The 22,926-nt window shown below is 36.1% G+C and overlaps 1 protein-coding gene across 2 annotated transcripts in view; it reads left to right on the forward strand.

Moving 5' to 3' along the window:
• Window positions 1-7,807: 7,807 nt before the first annotated feature.
• SREBF2 (sterol regulatory element binding transcription factor 2) overlaps window positions 7,808-22,926 on the forward strand; it is a 36,480-nt gene continuing 21,361 nt past the window's right edge. Inside the window, exons 1-4 of one of the 2 annotated variants that reach the window (XM_081958741.1) lie at window positions 7,808-8,137; window positions 19,057-19,446; window positions 20,425-20,606; window positions 21,242-21,367. In XM_081958741.1, coding sequence (XP_081814867.1) covers window positions 8,056-8,137; window positions 19,057-19,446; window positions 20,425-20,606; window positions 21,242-21,367 — 780 coding nt within the window. In that variant the 5' untranslated portion in view covers window positions 7,808-8,055. The remainder of the gene's footprint in view (window positions 8,138-19,056; window positions 19,447-20,424; window positions 20,607-21,241; window positions 21,368-22,926) is intronic. The other variant, XM_081958740.1, reaches the window with a different exon arrangement.

The following is a 22,926-nucleotide window of genomic DNA, read 5'->3' on the forward strand; positions in this document are numbered from 1 at the left end:
GTGGAAATGACCTCCACAGATTAATAATGTACTATATCCATGATTTCCAAAGTACATCATTAATGAGTGTATTTGAAACATGTTACAATTTTCTCTTAGGAACTTGTTTAAGGCCCTGAATCATATTGGTTGCCCTTTACTGTCTTTTTCTAGCTCTGTTATATTCTTTTTCAAGTGTGATGGCCAAAAGTGTTTGTAAGATGGTACCCCGCATGCAAAATATATTATAGTTTCATATAATAAAAGTACAATTTAGACAATTTTGTTTTCAATTCTTTTCCAAATGATTCCCAGCATGAAATATACCATTTATATGGCTTAGTTGACTGAATCAACATTTTCATTTTGCTACCTGTAATGATCCCAACATACATTTTCTTCATTAGATAAAGATATTAGATTAGATATGTGAGGTTGTATAAAATTTGCAAACTTGACCACATCACTAACTAACCAACCTCTATATCAAGAACGTGTTTGAAAAACTTTAACACTGGTCCCAACGCAAAACCTTGAGAGTCTCCATTAATGACTTTTGGTGAGGATTAATTGCAATTTAGTTTGTATTTTGGGGAGATGGCACCACAGTTGAGATTAGCATCAAGAAGCTAGCACTGGACACAAGATAAAGAGTGAAACCAACTTATAGTATCTGATCTCCAGACAGCTTTTCCCCATGGCTTAACTGCAAAGATGGATGTTTTTGTGATTTGTTCACAAGTTGAGCAGTCGGGAAATGCAGGATTTCTATCTTTGTTTGCAACTGTGAGGCAGCCAATATTGGTACTAGAACTGATCATTCCTCATTTCTTAATGATATTTGGATATAATCCTACCTGAGAGAGGTTTCCTTTTGCAATAGAATACTTCAGAGTATTTTCCTTTTGCAACAATACAGGTAGTCCTTCACTTACACAGCTCATTTAGTGACTGCTCAAAGTTACAATGGCACTGAAAAAAAGGACATGACCATTTTTCACATTTTCGATCATTGCGGCATCCCATGGTCACGTGATCACATTTCAAATGTTTGGCAACTGACTCATTTATGACGGTTGCAGTGCCTTGGGGTCATGTGATCAACTTCTATGACCTGACAAGTGAAATTTTGGAGAGTAAATCAAAAGTTAGGGATAGAGATTTTGGAGAGAGATGAATAATCAGTCTGCTGGAACTTGGAAAGAATTCTCTGTGATTTAGAGTTATTCCAGAGAGTTCTGATGAAGAAGTTAGACAAAAAATACAAGCATTGGCATAGTTGTTGGACTGATAAGAGGAGACGGCCAAGGCAAAGATTGACAAGGTTATTGAATAAATTCGTGTTTTGCAAGAATGAGAAATGTTCTAGGGGTTGTTTTAGTGCACTTTGAAAGAGAAAAAATAAGAGATCAAGGTTTGCATCATCATTCCAATTGAAAATTGATAATGGAGATATAATTATCTTATCTTAAGAGAAACTGCTTTTAGAATTTTATGTAAGAGAAAGTCATTTTTGTCTGACTTTTACAGTATCTGTCTTTTTTGACAGACACTGAAACAGAAGAAATCATTCCACTGAGATAAATTAGAGTGTAATTTTTTACTTTCACATAAAAAAGATTCTAACTGAACTCAGTTCAAAGTCCAGATAATTTTTGGAAAAATTTAAAGGAGATTTGGAAGAGATTCAAATAGAGGTTGTAGAGAAGACTGCTCTAAAATCACAACAGAGACAAAAGAAAAACATGACTCGGAATTAGGTGCTACAGGCAATGATTTTTCTAAACTACTGGCTAATTATGAACTATAAATTTTTAAGGTGGAATACAATGGGGGCAAATGCTCTTCAAAAAATTGTTTCATTATTTTAAAAAGATAAAATTACAAAAGACATTTAAAAAAAGAATACAAAATATTTGACTTGCAAAAGGACAATTTCAGCTGGATCCTTCTTCAACCAAAAGATCACAAAGAGAATTGTTTTATGTATTAATCGCCAATTAAAATTTGGGGAATTTGTAGTAACCGACGAACCTGGCAAATTTCTTGGGATGGAAGTTGAATAATATGGGGCTAAAACCATGGTTTTGAGAATGTATGCTCCAGATGATGATAAAGGAATTTTCTATAAATGACTCATGGAGCAATTGCAATTTTTCTTATGAAAATTGGTATTTTGACAGGAAACTCAAATGGAGTGATTTCTCCACAATTACAGTGATTCTCAAACTATGGTCTGTGGATCCTCAGGGGTCCATAATTCATCATGGGGTTCACAAAGGCTTGAATAAATGTTATTTAAATCTTAAGTCCTGGGGGTCCATAGCCATGGTCCATGGCCACAAAAGGTATTTAAAGAGGGTCCATGGTGAAGAAAAGCTTGAGAACCACTGAGATAAAATTATGCAAGGTAAATTACCAAAAGGGTTTTTTTGACTTTAAGACTAACTTACTCTAGTAAATGTATGGAGACAAACAATTCCAGATAATATACTTACGTTTCAGAAAAGCATAGATTCATTTCAATAATAGATATGTTGGAACTCAAAAACCTGGCTATTAAGATCTCTAATCTTGAGATTATACATGTTTTCTGACCATAATCCTGTAAATTTGATTTTTTTAAAGGAAATCTGCCTCTTTCATTAAATGAATTGATATTTCAAAAAAAAAAGTCAATCATGAAAAATTTATAAATTAAATTTTATAGAATACTTTGAAAACCACTTAAATAAAGTACTGATTTAAGAATGGTTTGGGAAACAAATAAAGCTTTTGTTAGAGGTTATTTCATGCAACATAATACTGAATGTAAAAAGAAGATTCAAGATTCCTGACTATTTTGGATGAGTGAAAAAAAGAGGACGAATGAAAAAGAATTTGCCAGAAAAGATCAACTTCACATCAAATTAAACTTTTACAGTAACAATTATTTATATTAACAGTAAGAGAAATGGAAATAGATGTGAAATAGGCTAAGGAAATGATTTTTGAATTTGTGAAGAAACCAGCAAAAGGTTAGCAGACATTAAAAGAAAAGAAAATGATTTTGAAACTTCAAGCTAGGGCTACTGTATCAACAGACTGTGGCAATTCAAAAACTTTTTATCAGTATTATTCTAACTTGTATGAAGGACATAATATTCCCTTGGAAAAAAGATGATTACTTTAAAAAAACTTACCAGCACTTAAAAAGAACCAGACAGATTACGAAGGGATTTACAGTAGTACTCCGATACTCATTGTTAATTTATTCTGGGAGGGGCGATGAGTCAATGATAATTACCAAACAAAATATTCCCATAAGGAATAATGTAGTAAGTCATAAGGCAGTGACACCGACAAGTTCTAGCTTGTGTGTCAAGACAACATTTTTTTTCAAAATGATTGAGCACCAAATTCAATGAGTTTCAAAGCAGTTGAGTACCAGGTACCGTTGTATAACAATAAGGGAGGTTTCCAAAGCTATAAAAAATATTAAACGAGGAAAACAGACCAAATGGCTTACCAGGTTCTTATTACAAATGCTTTGATAATGAACTTTTACAACCCCTCCAAAATATGATGAATTCTATACTACAGGGAGGAAAGAGGCTAGAAACTTGGAAACAGTCTAATATAGCATTAATACGTAGAGTGGCAATATTTAACATGAAATTATAGCCAAATATTATTGAATAATCTATAAATTGCTTACAACAATTTTAGCAGAGAGATTGAAAATAATTTTGCAAGAATTTATTCATAAATATCAATGTTGATTTTTACCAAAAAGGCAGTGAAAAGATAACATTAGAACGGAATTGGACATTATATACCGTAATACTTGGAACAGCCTAATGAAAAACAAGGTTCACTAGTTTGTTTAGACGAAGACAATCACTGACAATTAATTTTCTTTATTTATTAAGCAAATTTGTGTAGCTGCCAATTTTACCAAAAGAAGCTCCAGGCAATGCACAACAATCATTTTGGCCTTTTTTATTTAAAGGTTTAGAAGATTTGAACTTTGGAGAGAATTTTATGAAATGGGCAAAATTGATTTAGAGATCACAAAAAACACAAATAATGGAGATTTAATAAACTTTTGGATATATAAAAAAGAACAAGACAAGGCTGCTTATTACAGCACACTGGGATGTAAACATTTAAAAAGTTGAGAAGTTTTGTAGGCAATTGGGTTCTGGTTTTGGAAGATCCTTTAAAGGATTTTGAATTTTAAGTGAGAAAAATTAAAAGAATTTGATGCTTTAATTCTGTGATGACGAACCTAGGGCACATGAGCCACAGGTGGCATGCGGAGCCATATTTTGTGGCACGCCAGCCATCAGCTCGCCAGCTGATTTTTTGCCCTTCCGGAGGGCCAGGGGACACCGTTTTGCCTCAGGCTTCAGGAAAGCCTCCGGAGGCTTGGGAGGGTGAAAAATGGCCTCCCCTGGCTCTCTGGAAGCCGGAAGTGGATCATATCCAAACTTCTGGCTGGCTAGTTGGGGCCGTTTTTTGCCCTCCCCAGCTTCTGGAGGCTTTCCTGAAGATTGGGTGATGCTGACAAACAGAAAGTTATTGGAGTTAGAAAGACATAATTTGAGGTTTGGGTGGCATGATGATTTATGGTATGATAATTAGTTAATGTCAATTTTAAAAGTCATTTTGTTAGACGTGCCATATTAAGAGTTGCATCATCATCACTGAAAATATGGAATTGCTATAAATCTAGGTTGTCTCTGAAAATATCTCAATGGTTCTCACCATAAGAAGCATATTGTATAAGAAATGAAAACTAAATGTAAATGGTTAACCTATGGTGACATATTAGAATTTTCTCAGGGAGATTAAAAAATATCAATACCAGATTTCACATCAGAAATCCACATCAGCTACTGGCTTTGTTATCTACATTTATTAGAAAGATTTAGATAAAAGGATTTTTGTGTTTTAACATTGTAAGGCTGAATTTGAAACATGATGATGTATAAATAACTTACATGTTTTTGTTAATATATGTAAAATTTGTATTAAAATTTGAAACTGAAGAAGAAAGAAGGTATAATAAAATTGTGTAAAAACTTTGGCTTGAACATACAAATTGAACAGTGGAGAATATATGGTATGTGGGAAAGAATTGAAATTCACATACCGTAGTTATAATTTTAAAGATAACTTTTATAAAATGATATATTGTTGGCATTTGTCACTTGCAAAATTGTCTCAAATGTATAAAGAAGCTTCAAATTTATACTGGAAATATAACCAACAAAAGCTTTTTTTATCACGCTTGGTGGACATGTAAAAAAGCTGAAAAAATGGATTCAAATGCATAATTAATTGAGAAAATTGTAAAGATTAATATAAAGATGAAGTTAAAGATGTTTATTTTGGGGCTAATTGATTAAAAGTTAGATAAATCCCATGGAATTTTGTTTTTATATATGGTAACAGCAGCAAGACATTTATATGTATAATGGCAGAAAGATCTTATATTATTCACAATGGAGGAGTGGATGGTAAAGATGCTGTAGCTTCCTGAAATGTCAAAATTGACAGATTTAATTGGAGAAAAAATACTGATTAATTTTAATGCTTATTGGAAACCCCCCTTGGACTTTTTGTGTGAAACAAAAAAAAATGAAATTATGATAAATGGATTTGATGATTAGAAAAAATAGATGATAGAAAAATTAAAGCTACGTTGCAATCTTAGAATAAATGGTCAATTTAAATTTATAAATATAACTATTGTAAAATAAAATCAAGTCATTTCTTCCCTCTTTGTTTTATATCTGTACTTTGGTTTTTTTCCCCCTCTTTCTTTACTTTTTTTGTTTTATGAACTCATTAGTTTTTGTTTTTGTTTAAAAAAATTATAAAATTATCATTAAAAATATTCATTTTTGCTTCTCTCCACTAAAAACTGCCCATTTACTCTTATTATTCTGTTTTTCATTTGTTTTTTGGCAGCAATTCATAAAAAGGCAGGTTGTCTTAACTCATGGTATGAGCCTTTAATAAGATACCCCAAGAAATGCTGTTATATCCCTTTTTAATCTTTATGTATTTTCAGAGCTAAATATGCCCAGCTCATTGAATTTCCCTTCCTAGGACTTAATTTTTAGTTCCCTAGTCATTTTCATCAATCTCTTCTACACTTGTTCTAGTTTCTTGCAGTCTTTCCAATGGAGTACTGAAAGATTTGAACAAAAATAAATTGAACGATTATCTTTTTTGTTCTATTTTTTTAAATAAACAACAGTGGCAAACGTATCCAACACACTGCTGTCCATTTAGAAGGTCCATCCTGATGGGACACGGTTTCAGACAATAAAACTCAATAAGCAATATATGAGGACCCAGGTTGTTGGGGGTAATATGCTGACTTGCTTACGAGACGGCTGTAAAAGCACTGTGAAGCAATATATAAGTCAAAGTGCTATTGCTATTGCTGCATGGAGCTTTCAGAAACTTTCAATTAAAAGATTTATTTCCTTAATCTATGATAATTGCTTTAATTACTCATACACATTGCGGTTCAATAAGCATAAAGTCCCGGAATCAAGTGGAGCACCAAATGAAGTAAATGTTTAACTTTAAAGTAATGTCCACATCAGAAATGGCCAAATGTATTTTTAATAGGAGAAGATGGAGTGTTAGCTAACCCTGCCCTATGATTTCTATTTTTATATTAAAGAGCACATAGTCAGGTGGTACTTTAATGATTCACAGATGTTATTATGGCAAAGGTTCTCTTGGTTCCATGATCCAGGATTCTAAGATGGAAGACATTACCTGGATAGAAGTAAAATCTTCATAGTTCAATTCCAATTCTTCAATTCTTTTTGAAGAATACGCTCCAATAACCACTTTCCAGTCTTACCTTTTGCCCTGATATTGCTAAGTCCCATTCTTAGCTTCCAAGCCCAAACAGGTTTGACCAGATTTAACATATGCGTACTGAGACAAAATGTGTAGCAAAAATTTAAAGCCAAATAGAGATTGTTTATACAATTTTGGGGAAAAAAAATCTTATCCCAGACACTATGAAGGTTTTGAGGGAAGTGACTAAGTTTGTCTATTGCAAAAACAGTCTTAGGATCACCAGAGATTAACACATTTCCTATTGCATAACCTTTGGTGGTTAAAATGGACTGTGATCCAACAAAGCGTGCCGATAATTTGATTTTAAAGATAACCTACCCTGTTTTCCTGAAAATAAGCCCCCAAAAATTGCAACACAGCAGCAGCCATGGGGTGACCACGCTCACCGCCTCCTACACCTCAAAAATAATAAGACCTCCCTGAAAATAAGGCCAACCTTTTATTTCAGGAGTCAAAAGAAAATAAGACCCTGTCTTATTTTCGGGGAAACACAGGTAGGTGCCACAGGGCAGGTACGGTATGTCCTTTCTGAAACAGATACATAAGATTTCACTGTTAAAGGGACAAAATTCTCTCTTCCTATAAAGGGCTCCCATATTTCTTAACATCAAACTTCATGGCAGCCTTAACAAAGTTTGGATTGTCCAAAGAAAGGTACACCCAGTTTTTCAGTTTTGCCATTTATCCTCTGAGAGAGTCCACAATGTTCTCTTTTCATTGCGTTCGTTTCTACGATACCCCAAACAAGCCGTAGCTGTGTAAGGGAAATCAATAGCGCCCTCATGTTTTCAATTTCAGCCGTAATATTTCATAAAGTTCCCGCCTTCTCATGCATATTCAAAACGGGAGGACGGTCCCGGCAGGAGAAAGATGCCTCGCATCCAAATGAAAGCTGCTGATCGCTGACGCGCCATCACACCACGAGCCGCTCTGTCCGCTGATTGGACGGCGGAGACCTGGTCTCATGGACAACCAGCCGCGCGCGGCGGTGGTTCCTCGCAGGTGGATGGGTGGAGTTCACCGAAGTTAGAGCAAGATGGCGCCGGTGTGTGATCTAAGGCCGGAGAACCCGAGTTGAAGCAGCAATCCCCGCCTGGGAAAGGGTTAATGCGGGGGGTGGGGTGTCGCCGCTCCCTCTAACGAGGTGACTCGCTCTCTTACGAGGTGACTCGCTGTAGCTGAGTCGGACGCGCCTCGCCGGCAATGGAAAACGAGCTGAGCAGCATGGAGACTATGGAGACCCTGACGGAGCTCGGCGACGAGCTCACACTGGGCGATATCGATGGTGAGTGCGCACGTGGCGGGCGCTCGGCTGTGCCCACTATCGCCCCCCTCAGATACAGCAACCGCGGAGGAAAGGGAAGGCGCTGCTCGGTGCAGACCCGGCCCAGAGGGGCGAAGTGCCGCTAAGTGTATTTGCCTGTCGGCCACCGATACACTATCATATCCCTGTTTAAATGGCTGGGGATTCCCAGAGCAACCTCACACGTGAATTGGCAGGTGTCTCCCAGTTCGTGTAGCGTCCAGTTTTCTGTGTACCGTTCAACTCATCCAAATTCAGATGCCTATCAATTTAGGATAGGAAATTTGAGAGTTATTCTTTACCTTAAATGTAAGGTATGCTTGTGATGCCTCCTTGCTTCAGAATAAATACATTGTTTGAACACTGGTGTGTATTTGTATATATAGGGCAACACTTGTGTATCCTTATTTGGAAATATGTTCCCTCAAATTCAGTTGCCTTTATTATTTAACATTCATGCCTAGGACTATCTTAGATCTATGCCAGTTCTAAACATCTCAAAATGGGCTTAGAAGACAGAAATAATATCTAGAATTGTGGGTTTTATCCGAAGCCCTTGTGCAATTCCTTGTGTATTAGTGGAGTCGTTTGTTTCAGTTGTATTTCTTGGCATGTGTTATTGACACTTGTAAAATATTGAGTGCATTCATCCACGAAGAACAAGTTTATATGTGTACCTATATGATTTGTGGGTGCTTGGGACCGGAGGGCTTTATGAAAATTTATTTTATTTAAAAACATCTATATGGCTGCCCAACACACACACACTCATTGACTCCTGGCAGCTTACGAAGATTTTAAAACCCAATATAAAAACAATAAAAATTAATAACCCCCCCACCCTGAGAGTGACAACCATCAATAATCAAGTAAGCCACTTGGTCCGTCTGCATCAAAATGCAGAGCTAATGGGGGGGGGGGATTCGTCATTTTGGCAATCAAAATTAAGAAGTGTACAATATTTTTTTAACATTATGATTGAATATAATTCATATTTTAATCTGTCAGATACATAATAGCTTTTTGTCTCCTGTTTTAACATTGCTTCTATTTTTGTACTTATTGTTATATTTGGGGTTCTTTGGCCATGACCTGAATGAACAATTATTTTAATTTAAATGTAATATAATAAATGTAGTTAATGTATGTTCAATTGAACTATAGTTTAGCAGACCTGAACCACATGCAATGAGTCAATCTGCCGATTCGCATTATGATATCATACAAATGATGCATGGAGTCCTTAGTGCTCTCTGAGCTTGGTTGTTTCATTACCTAACTAGGTAATATTTTCAGTGCCAGAAGGGAATTGGGTTTGCTCTCTGTTTATATTGTGGGAATGAGTAATAAAATGTCTGCAGGAAAACAACCAAGCTCAAGAGCACCAAGGACTCCACAGTTCAACACTGAGTATCAAATATTCTTTTCTGTTGGTAACAAATGACATATTTTGTGTCATTGGAATGATGGTACCATACATAAATGATGCATTATGCAAATTACGGTGGTCTATTTATGGTCTATTTTCTGTTTAATAGATATTGGTGAACAGTGACATCCTCTCCTAATTAAACTGTTAAAAATAGTTAGTTATCTGTTATATTAAATATAATAATTTGATGGCAACCTTTAGACAGAAAGATAGACCAAAGCTTTTAGAGGCTGCATATAGTCATGAGGTCTCAGGTTTAATCAGGAAAAAATGCAGTATCTACTAAAATTGCCTGGATATAAGAAGCATATAAAAACTAATACTTCAGGCAGGCAAAAAAAAACCTGGTTAAGATGACTAATATTAACATTAATATACCATATTTTTCAGTGTATAAGATGCACTGGAGTATAAGACGCACCAAGCTTTTGAAGAGGCAAAATTTTAAAAAAAGTTCTTGCACTTTGTAAACCTCCCCAAAATGGCCCATTTTCATGAAAATGGGCCCTTTTTTTCCCAAAAAAGGGCATGAATAGCCCTTAGGAGGCTTGTAGAGTGTTCCTGTGGGAGGGGGCAAAAACGAACAAAAAACAGCCACTTTTTTCGTAAAAACGGGCCCTATTTTTGTCAAAAAAAGGACATAAGGAAGCTTATAGAGTACTCCAGGGGGCTGGGGGGGGGACAAAATTGAGCAAAAAACGGCCCATTTTTTGCTCATTTCTGCCTTCCCCAGCCCCCAGGAGCTCTCTGAACGCCTTCTACAGGCTCTGCACTATTTTGATGAAGGGGCGGGGTTTCAGGAAGCAAAAAAATGCTGCATTCGGTGTATAGGACGCACCCAGATTTTCAGCTTCTTTTTTGAGGGAAAAAGGTGTGTCTTATACTTTGAAAAATATGGTACTTATCCTCTCTTGGATTCATATAGCTTATTTTTTCTAGTGACATTTGAATTAATCTAAATTTAAAATCCTAAGGTACAATTAATGCCACATTTTTTTGCCCAACCTTTAAAAAGGGGCATAGTTTGTTTTCTCTGCCCAGTTTTATCATAAATCAAAATATTATTTCTTTAACATTAATATTTGAATTTTCTTTTGCGAAAAAAGAAAGATAAAGCACTTAATCAAATAATTGAAAAGGAGTAGAAAATAGAAATGCTTGTTAAAAACAAGTCCTATGTTAGATGTGTTTGTTTTATAAATTGCTGAGATTGGGAAAAATTTTACTTGGTGCCAACAAGTCTGTACATGAGGTCCTCGGGTTATTTCCACTTGTTCAGCAACTGTTCAAAGTTACAGTGATGGAGTACGAACTTGAAGTTGTGGCCATTGCAGTGCCCCAGAAGTCATGTGATTGCGGTTCAGGCTCTTGTCAACTGGCTTGCAGTTATGATGGTTGCAGCATTCCATGATCATGTAATTGCCATTTGTGACCTTCCTTGATGGCTTCCCACAAGCAAAGTCATTGGGAAGCCAGCAGGAGGTTACAATTCACTAGTGCTCTCACTACTATTTCTCCCAGAAGCCCCCAGGCAGCATGGGAATCTCATGCTTTGCACCACCTGCCCATGGAACCCTACCACTCTAGCATCCACCCACATCATTTGCCAGCACTTTCTAGAAAGATATTCAATGTTTCTTGCCTTTGCTCAGGTTTCTGCTAAAGTGCTATGCCCTTGACACAGACAATGTGATTAGTGTGGATAGTCTATAGCAGTGTTTTTCAAATTCGGCAACTTCAAGATGTGTGAACTTCAGCTCCTAGAATTCCCCAACGCACTGGCTGGGGAATTCTGCTGGGGAATTCTGGAATGACTGGAGAATTCTCAAAGTTGAAAAGTCCACACATCTTAAAGTTGGAAAGTTTGAAACACACTGCTCTAAAGTATATAGTGCTTTCTGAGTAATCCTGTTTTAGCATTATTTATGAATGTAATGGCTCTGTAAGCTTTTTGGTGATGGGCTCTTATCATTTGGAGATCAGCAGAACTTGTGCTCTTTGTATGTTCAGTTTTGGGGAGAGCACAACTTGCTTCAACTCTAATTGTTTAGATGATTAATTAGAATTTGTTACCTGAGTGTTACTTTGCTCCATAACATACATCTTAACAAGAAATGGGGAGTCTTAAGGGAGAAAGTACAAAAGCAATGGGTTTATGGGAAATAGGACTCTGCTGTTACTGTTCAGGAGAGACATGGATCAAGAAGATCAAAAAGACATATGAAAATGTCTGGTCTGGAAAAATATTTCAAATTGCTAGAATATGCCACATTTTAAAGAAGTTCTCTCCCCCGATTTTGTTTGAAAAAATACTTATTCCTAGGTACGGATACGGAAAGTATTTTTTTAAGAAGGGAAAGAACATGTGCTTTTCAGATAAATGCTTAAAAATGCTAGACAGATCTAAAATATAGACGTTTAGGTAACAAATTGCAGACAGTATATAACCACATTTGGAACTGGCAATTTAATAATTAAGTGAAGCACTTGCTAGGTGAAACTGACTGTGTTTGTGCTTTTACTTCAGGGTTTTGTGGGGGGTTTTTTGGTTCATAGACCTGCAAAGGTTGTGAGGCTTGGTTACAGTTGCTGAATGGTTGCTAAATGATGACTATCTGTATGTTCATGTTTGACTAGCCAAGATAATTATATAATAATAATAATAATAATAATAATAATAATAATAATAATAATAATAATAATAATAATAATAATAATAATAATAATAATAATCATCATCATCATCATCTTTAATTTATAAACCGCACCCTTTCCTAAACAGGACTCGGGGCGGTGTACAGTCATATTAAAACAGTATGAATACAAAATATAGATATACTTAAATATACAAATAGGTAAACGGAGGAGGTAGGATATGCACTGTACAATATTTAAATTAAAATACAAATAAACATTAAAATTACCCTTAAAAACTACCCAATAAGATGTTTGCCAGGAGGTTAAAAATGGGACTATAAATCAGTTAAGCCAGCTAATTGGAACAGGTGGGTCTTAAGCTTCTGTCGGAAGGAGCGGAGGTCGGTAGTAGTTCTAATATCGGGGGGGAGGTCATTCCAGAGGGTTGGGCCCATCACAGAGAAGGCTCTGCTCCTGGGCGCCGCCCGTTGACACTGCTTAGTGGACGGCACCCGGAGGAGTCCCTCCCTGTGAGAGTGGATTGGTCGCAGGGATGTATGAGGTGAGATGCGATCCCGCAGGTAACTATTTATAATAATAAAGTAGGTTTGGCTGGCCAGTATTCTGCATTGCAAAAGGCATGTGTGCTACTTAAGGAAAGCTACTTAAGTTGTGGGTGTGGGTTTACAGTATATATTCAAGGACCAAAAAACTCCCAAGGCCCACTTTAGGATTGTGCTGAAGTTATTACAGAGCTAACACTTTGCCCCTAGAAGCCTTATCTATAAATATAATCCACCTCCGAAGGAAAAAAATGCAAATGCTTTGAAGCCATTACTCCCTTGGTGACCATGCATACTGCAGCAAAAGAATGAGGAGGCTATTCTCTTGAGGGCCAACAGTGCACTTTGTTTTCAAGTAGTCATAGTCTGCATTTGGGGGGCAATGATACCAATTTGATAAGATTATATCGCATTATCAGCACAACTGGACTTTTTGTATTTTTTTTAAGTACATTAGGCAAATACTAGAGTTCAGTACAGTTTATATGTATTTCCTTGCTCAAAACACCAAAAACTGCATTATCCATTTTTAGTGATTAGGAGTAGTACAGTAGTGGTACATTGCAAACAATTGATGGTGTAGATATGGTTTTGAGGGCTGCCAGTGTTAATTTTTTATTTATAAAAAATAAAAATTGAAGGAGAATACATGTGAAAGTACATGCATTACAAAATACAGTTTAATGAATATTTAGAGAAATACTAAACTAAAAATTGAGGACAGCCTTAGCTGAACTAGACACCACTCAACAGGATCAAATCAAGGAACAGATTTGGAGAATATCAGTAATGTAACAGATGTGTCCCATAATTGTTACAATCATTGGATCATTGGGCTGTAAATCTTCTATTCTCCTAGGCGCTGCTTGGAGTGTCCAAACATGGGTTAACTTCAGCTTGCTGCCCAAGGACTGAGTTTAAAGTTCGTGTAGCCATGCCTCCTCCTTCTTTTAGAGGCTCAGTTTTAAAATTTTAGTTGCCCTAAAAGGATGCAGTTGGGGAGCTCCAACTGAAAAATGTCAGTTATTAGAATTACTAGAAAAATTACTAGAAAAATGTCATCATGTTGTACGTTATAGATGTGTCAGTTTCCAATCACTTAGGAATTGTTGTAAAATACAGTCTGACCAGGGCTGCCTAATGTTTCAAAATGTGTCATTAAACTTCATAATGAAAAATAATGGATTGGTGGGGGGGAGTCCTTCGAGTTCTAATTTAGGAGGTCTTGAACTGCATTGCTTGTTGTTTTTCTGAAGAACACCTTTTCCTATTTATTATTCTTTTTTTGTATTTAGCAGCATTTTCAGAGGTGAAAAACCACTTAAAACAAATAATTTTAGCATAAATTCAGAATAGATTCCTATCCTAATTTTAGAACAGAAGTGAGCTTGTTTAAATAAGAAGCATACTTATTTAAATATATAATTATTGTTTTGTTTACATTTTTAAAACCAATGAGAAGCTGTTTTTCATGCCAAATTAGAATGCTTACAGATCTTTTAAAACAATATAATTAGGTTGACAATTAGGTTGTCAAACTTGGATTGCAAAAATTCTGATGACTGCTAAATATCAGCAAAAAACCCCAACTCTTTCCTGCTGTCTAATGTTTGTTTAGGTTTTTGCAGTCCAGAACCTGCAGCCATAAAATGAAAACAACTTTCTTTTTAGCAAACAAATCATGTTGATTTCAGGTGATAAATTGGTAATGGATTTTTATGCTAACAGTAACTATAATAGTTGTTGGATGTTTCTGAAGTAAATTGATAATCTTCCAAACTGCAGCCTATATTTCCGATAACTAAAGGAATCTCTTTAATGGGAAACTATTAACTTTCAAATCTTAAAAGTCTTAAAAGGCTTAACCCAGTCAAATATGGAACAAATCCTTGGATCCTAAGGATTAGACGAATGTTTCTCAGCCTCAGCAATTTTAATATGTATGACTCTTTAAAAAAAAAATTAAATAGACACAAACAGACAAAACAAAAAACACAAAACCATCTTCCATTACAAATTGTAGAAAGTGTGTCGGTTGGTTACAAAACTTCCGTGCATCCCTTCCACAGCCATCACCTACAATTCATACCCTGTTTTCCCGAAAATAAGACCTCCCCAGATAATAAGCCCAAACGGACTTTTGAGTGCATGCATTAAATAAGCCATCCCCTGAAAATAAGTCCTCCCCAAAAATATTCCAACAGAGCAGCAGCCATGAGGTAGCCACACTCACCTCCTCCTGCACCTCAAAAATAATAAGACATTCCTGAAAATCAGGCCAAGTGCTTATTTCAGGGTTCAAAAGAAAATAAGACCCTGTCTTATTTTCGGGGAAACATGGTATCAAATCACATATTTTTAAATCAAATATATTTATATACGTTACTATCATCATACCTCAACCTTTATTTGACTATAATTGTTTTTACATCCTTTTATATGGAATATTCCAAATTTAAAGCAAAACCACATAATGGCTTCCATTAGATCCTCCCAAAGTCATGCAATAACATTACATCCTTATAACATGTTCTAAGTAAAAATTGGTTATATTTAATAACAAAGTTTCTAAACCTCCTCTCGTAGTCTCCATTTGCAATTTATATAAAATTTCCTCTTATCAAACCAATACATATATATATGCATTATTATCATTATCAATCATTTATTTAACTATAACCATTATCACTTCATTTTATACATAATACTCTAAATTTAACTTAATTTTTGTTATAAGCTTTCATTACATCATCCTGTATCTTTCCAGTAATAGTGCAGTTTTATGGACTTCTCTTCGCAACTTGTTGCTCATTACATATCTTATGTAAACTCGAGACCCTCCATCTGCTCCTTCGATCAGCTTGTCTTTGGTTATCACTGGTGCTTCTGACAAGATTTCTCTCCTTTCATCAAATTTTCTCTCTTTTCTTCTTCTATACTTTGAAGTCTGGGGTAGAGTTCCAGTCCATCTATCTCCCGTTTCCATATTCCACTCTTACCATTTATAACCACGCTCAGTTTACTGTCAGTATCAACAATTTTCTTGTCTCTTTGCTTATTTTTTTCTTCAGTTTTTAGAACTCTGTCCTCCACTTTCTTCATTTGATAAACATACTCAATTTTTCCATCAAATTTTACTGTTTTGCGATCAATATTCTCCAATCTCTTTTCAATTTTCTCTGTTACTACTATTTTTTGAATTTCAAACATAATCATTTGCAATGTTAAGGTTTCTTTTTTGTGTTGCACCATTCTTCCAACTTGTAAACACTGCCACTATAGCGTTCAAAGCTTTTTGTTAGATTTGAAGCAAATTCATTTATAATCTTTCAAGTCAAGGCTTTGTCTTCACTCCACTCCAGCCGCTGACAGAGCTCCCGAAGAATACCTGTGCAAACAACCCGTGCTCTTCCCACTATCACTCTCAGTAAACAAGCTGAAGAACCTTGAAATGTTAATCAAATGAACAAAGAGAAAAAAGAAAACAAATGTTTTCAAGCCTCCAGCCTCTAAGTGGCAGTGTTACTTGCTTTCCCTCTGTTATTACAGGCCCCTTTGTATTCCTTTTTATATCTTCTTTATATTCCAAGCTTAAAGAAAAAAAATTGAAATGGAGGAAAAAACCATCCAATCCAGTATTGTAAAAATAGAGAATATTTTAAATCCAGAGGTATAAAAAGAAATAAAAAGTAGAAGAAGAAAAACTAATCCGTTCAGTTTAAAAAACAGGAAACATTTGCAAAAGTTCTATCCATAAAAAGAAAGATTAAAAAAAGATAACACACTGTCTAATGTAACTTAATTTCGCCACTTACTCTTCTATTTTCAAATTTAATTTAGCTTTGATTTTTTTTTTTTTGGGTCTCTTTTCTAATAGTAAAATTTCCTCACCAGATCGACACACTTTCTTTTTCCGCTTTCCTTCCGTTCCGGAGCTGTCCCAACTTCAGCAGCTTCAATGGCTGCTCTTCTGTCGCCGGCAAAAAGATTCTCCTGGATCAATCAGGGACTTTGCGGTGTCCCTGAGATCAGCAGTACACACTCTTCTCTGTCACCATCTCTACGGGATGGTTTAGGTCCAAAAGGACCGTCCAGCAGCAGAAATATCGACTGCGATCTTGGAGCTCCAAGATCGCACGTCATGTCGTCACGACGTCAGCTCCTCCTTCATGTATGACTCTTAAACCAAGAATTCCCCAGCCAGCTATGCTTGAAGAGTCTATTATTCAGAATTTTCCTCTTTGGCTTTCATTGTTGTGGTATTAAAAAAAAAAAGGAGAGTGATGATGCTCTTATGGAGTTAGGTATGTCTTCTAAGTTGAGCTCTGTCAAGTGAGTAGAACTTTTGTTTTCATTTAGTCCATTTAGTTTTGCTTAGTACCATGTTTTCACAAAAAAAAGACAGGGTCTTATTTTCTTTTGACCTCCAAAATATGGCTTGGGCCTTATTATCGGGGGAGGGCTTATTGTTTTAGGGTTGCCGGGCAGCTGCTCTCTTGCGAGCAGGCTCCCAAAGAGCCAGGCATAACCTCAGGGGTGAACGACTGTGTTGCGCTGTCACAGCTGCCCGGCAAACCCCCTTTCCAGCCGGGCACTGCGCCATTCACTGACCTAGGGATATCCCGAAGGCACCAAGCCGCGTGAGCATCTGTTCCCTGCTCCCGTGACTTGGCGCCTTCGGAATACCCCTAGGTCAATGAATGGTGCTCTGCATGGCTGGAGAGGGGGGTTGCGTGAGCGGCTGTTCCGCTCCTCACTCATGCGCCTCCCAGCCTCACCATGCCCTCGCCCAGCTCTCCCTGCAGGCCAGGGAACCACAAGCTCCGCATCCCAGCATGGCTTCTTCTGCGGCTTCCAAACTCCAGAGGTCAGCTGCCAAGTCTTCCGGCAGTGGCCAGTCTGGGAGTATGCTCTATGGCTCTCCTCGTGAGCATGGTCACCTTATGGCTGCTGTGTTGTGCTGCTGTGACAGGGCAACCCAGCCGTTCACCCCTATGGCTGTTCCCAGCTGCTCGGGAGCCCGCTCGCAAGAGAACAGTCGTCCGGCAACTCCCTCTCCACCTGGGCACAGAGCCACTCCCAGACCTACTGAAGGCGCCAAGCAACAAGAGCACCTTTGCCCTACCCCCCGGTTCCTGTGGCTTGGCAGCTTCGGGATACTGCTAGGTTGGTGAGTGGCGCTCTGCCTGGCGGGAGGGGTGTGTTTGTGTGTCCAAATAGCTTATTTTCGGGGGAGGGCTTATATTTTTGCCCACCCAAAAAATATGGCATGGCTTTATTTTCAGGACATGTCATATTTTTGGGGAAACAAGGTATGTTTCTGCTATATATTGTATCTCATTTAATTGAATCTAATCTTCAATCCTTTTTCCTGGAAATACCTCATATTGGTAAATTGATGGAGACAGCAGAATAATAAACGAGGCAGAAAAAATGTACATGGTCAAGTATTTGTGCCCTAAACATTTCCTTGATACTATTAAAGAATTTTAAGCTTTGTTACTTAATGAGTCTTCAATTGCAGGATTTAATTTCTAAGCTTATTGCATAGAAAATTAGTTAGTAACTTCTTAGTGTTTGCGATTAGTAGAAGCTAGTGACCTGGGATCAAGAGCAATCATATGGCTGCTGAACTTGAACAATGCAATTCTGTCAGCATACAATAAACAAAAAAATATAAAAATAAAATAAATAATACCAACTAAAAACAAGGAACAACCATTAATTGATAATTAGGAATTCAAATTTATTATATATCTCTGGATGGGAATTCCAAACATTCAGGTTTAAATATCTAAGGAAAGGTCCATACTTTCAATTCTTTTCCAATGGCTACTACTGGAGACGTATAACTGCTGAACTGAGAATGGTAACATTTTTACATCTGGTTAATTATAAGGCATCATATTGTCAATCTTTTGAATTTTCCAGAAAGCCAGTTCAGAAATGACTCATTGGGATAATTTAATTGCAATGAGACAAAATCATAGATAATTGTGGCAAAATTTGGTTTTCTAAAGTATGTTTACAAATAGTTCATACCCTAATTTAAAACAAAAAAATATATGAATCTACATATACCACTTAAGCATCCAGTGATAAGGCCATAAACCGAATTATACCCAGTCATTTGAGGAAAGTGCATCTCTATCCTAGATTCCTAGATCTAAAAGAATGTATGTCCTTGCTGTATATTTTTTTCATTTTAAGATTGAATAATTTTGAAAAGTAATCTTATGGTTTCCATTCTTGTTTTTTGTTTTTTATAGAAATGCTACAGTTTGTCAGCAATCAGGTTGGAGATTTTCCAGATTTATTTCCTGAACAGTTGTATGGCACATTCCAGAGCAGCAATGCATGTAATGGAGACAGAATATCAGATACTTCACAGAAAGCCTACAGCCAGGGACAGTTACAATCCTCTTCTCCTAGTGCAGCTTCTCCACCACAGCTTCAGTCTGTGCAGGTGAAGACCTCTCAGTCAACGGGCACAATTCCTGCTCCACAACGGGCTGCACCTCCTCTTCAACCTCGCCCCCAAGTTCAACCCCCACTTCAGCAACAGACAGTGATGATTACTCCAACTTTCAGCTCTTCTCCCCAGACCCGGATCATTCAGCAACCTGTAATATACCAAAATGCAACCACAAGTTTTCAAGGTAACTCCCATGGTCTTCAAAGCAATAAGGAAAGTTTTATAAAGCACTAGGGTAAAAAAATCTTTACCTTCATCTTCACAAATGAGAGTTTCTGGAATACAGCATTATTTAGCACCATATCCATGTTGCCAGTGAGATACAAGAATATGAAAATTAGTGCAAAGTGTGTACAGGTTGCCCTTTACTTGTGACCGGTTTTTCAGTGACCATTCAAAGTTACAAAAGACCCCAGATTTGAAATTCCCATGGCTGACCCCCTCGCAAACATATATTCGCATTTTGGGCACTCAGCAACTGTTCCATATTTACACCATAGTAGCATCCTGGACTCATATGACTGCAATTTATAACATTTTTTGCTGAAATCTGGCATTTACTTCTGTTTTCCTATTTCGGACAATGGATTTGCTTACCTATTGCAGTGATTCAATTAATCGGCTAAGGTAATAGTTAATAAAATCAGGCATGGTCACGTAATGGTGCAGTTAATAAGCACCATAACAACCGCAATTCCAGGTGTAGTCATGGTCTTAATTCAAGGACTGTCTGTAATCTTAATTCTTTTGCAGTAAGATTTTGCTTTTTGGTCGAAATATATATTCTTTTTTCAAATTGTTTACAAGAAATACAATTAAATAACAGAAAAATACAATTAAACACTACAATCAATAAAATATATAATGTTTAAAATATAAACTTGAATAGTAAACATGCTGGTAAACAAGTTTGTAATTAAAAATCAAGAATTAGTATCACTGATTAAGGCAGTACTGTCCTAATGTAATATTAAAACTGAATAGAAGATATTTTTGGCGGATTTTGCTTTTAGTTGTTATATTACGATAAAAAAACTACAGCAATTACCTATATGTTTTTCTTGAAACACAGCCTATCACCAAAGATCAGAGGCTACTGTTCTTATTATGGAAATCATAATTTCCCCTGGGCAGTTTCAAACTTTCCTTATCTTCTTTCTAGTTCTGCAACCTCAGGTTCAAAGCTTGGTGACTTCCTCTCAAGTTCAACCAGTTGCCATTCAACAGCAGATGCAGACCATGCAAGCTCAGAGGGTACTGACACAGAGTACCAGCGGCACCATCCAGACACTAACTCCAGCGACTGTCCAGGCTGTAGCTGCCCCTCAGGTTCAGCAGGTTCCAGTGAGTTCTTTTATTTAATATCTTAAGGGAGTAGTATATATTTATATTCTGTTCCAAGGCAAGAAATCACCTCACTGACATTATGTTTGGCTTCTAAGCAATGAAATCCCCAAAGCCCATAGGTCATTGATAGCTAAACATAAGAAAAGAAAAAAGCAATTGTAGTACTGGTATTAGGGGAAAATAGTAAATAAATTTTTGGAAAGAATGGATAATGTTCCATGCTATTATTATAATAATTTCAGCAGCGAAGATTTTGGTTTTATAACAACAAATTTGTTAATGGATGGAATGAGTATTACAAAGAATAATTCCTTACTTCACTTCTAAAAGTTTTTATCGGGTGGAGATTATACTCTTTAAAGCCAATTTATTTATTAAGAGAAATGATTAGATTGATTGATGGATGGAATGCCACAGTGAAAGTCATTTGTAACATATATGAGGTTAGTAGCTGTATAATCTGGGCCTCTGGTATATGTAGAAGGAAGCCTGGGAGAGAAGTATATTGAAATAGTAGTTATGGCTGTTTCTTGCATAGTGGGACTCTATACTGTAACATAGGGACTAGTAATAACAACTTTCCATTTCTGTGTTTGTTTTCATTAAGTGTTTACTGTGTTTCCTCCTTCCAGGTCCTAGTCCAGCCACAGATAATCAAGACAGATTCTCTTGTCTTAACAACATTGAAAACTGATGGCAATCCTGTTATGGCTGCTGTTCAAAATCCAGCTCTGACAACAATAACCACACCCATACAGGTATGGGTAAAGGTATCATAGTAGGGCTCCACATGTTATCTCCCAAATGGTTGCTTTCTTCCTTTTATTTATTAGGGTTCTTTCTTATCAAGATTCTTCAAACTGGATGTGAGCATTATAGTACATATGGTTTACAGTAGTATCTCCTTGCAAAAAAATGATATATTGAGCCTATATAATCACTCTTGGAATGAAAAAGGATATCTATATTTATGAGTATGTATTGTGTAAATATACCTGTTTTCAATGTTATTCCTCAGAATAACTCTGCAAATATTGGGAGGAGGAAATTATAAGGGCTAACAATTGAATACTATTGAAAGGTCTCTTCTTGGTAACCAGTTTTTCTTTTCTTCTCTTATTTGTGTCCTCTTTATGTGTTCAAATTTTGACCCAGTTTTTTTGTGTTGCCACAGTACTATTATCTTTTGGTCTTCCAGTTTTTTCCACACTGAAATTATTTGCAATACTGCTTTCAGTATATTTTTAGGACCTTCCATTCATCTCAAAAAAAATTTCTCTGCCAATAATACTAGGTTCTCTTGCCATATAATATTGTTTAATCTCTGAATTTATTAAAACATTTTTTGGGGGGTTCATAATATGTAGCTGATTACTCATAAAAGAAAGAAATCTATTGTTACATATTCATTTTACCCCAGTAGTCCTGATATTTTCATTTTATTACAGTGACTTGTTTGATTAGGAAAAAGACAATACTCCTCTTGTTAGTGAATGGAAACTCTTTTATGGGTATAAATTGAATGAAATTTACTTCATTCAGTAAATGAATAAATTTATTTTTATTCATAAATAAAATTATTTATTTATGAATACATTCATAAATAGTTATGAGTTATTCTTAATAACATAGGAGAGTGCATTGTTTATAACTGTCATTGGTTTATGTAGTTTGTCGGGTTTTGTGGTAAATAAGAATTGTTCTTGGTTTTTAGTGATGGGTGTTTCTTTATATAGAGAATAAGAAATCTTATTCATATAGAAGTATTATTGCTGAATTGTAAGCCATTCTTTTGTTTCCTAGTTGTTTTGTAAAATGTGGAATTTTATTTTGGTCACATATTTTTTTATTAATTTTAATTGAAGAATTTTACTGAACAATACAAATTTTATAAAGGAAAGGAAAATAGAAATAAAGAAAAATAAAAGTGATAAGTAAATAAGAACGAAAGAAAGAAGAGAGGAAAGAAAAAAGAACAGGTAAAGCAGTGGCTTCCAATCTTCTTTACAATAGTTATAAGTGCATTTTTAGTTTATCCTCAATAAGATTACATTGTGGCTCCCTTCTTTCCCTATTCTATCCTTTCTAATCATCAAACATTTATTTTTCCTATTTTCATACCCATAAAGAGTTTCCATTCACTAACAAAAGGAGTTATTGTCTTTTCCCTAATCAAACAAGTCAGTTTTGCCATTTCAGCCAATTTTGTCATCTTCACCAACTATTCTTTCACTCTGGGTATTTCAGCGTTTTCCCATCTTTCTTATATATAATAATCGTACTGCAGTTACCATGTACAAACACCGTAAGCTTTTTC

Source organism: Natrix helvetica (genome assembly GCF_964273705.1).
Source record: "Natrix helvetica genome assembly, chromosome: 6".
NCBI lineage: Eukaryota > Metazoa > Chordata > Lepidosauria > Squamata > Natricidae > Natrix > Natrix helvetica.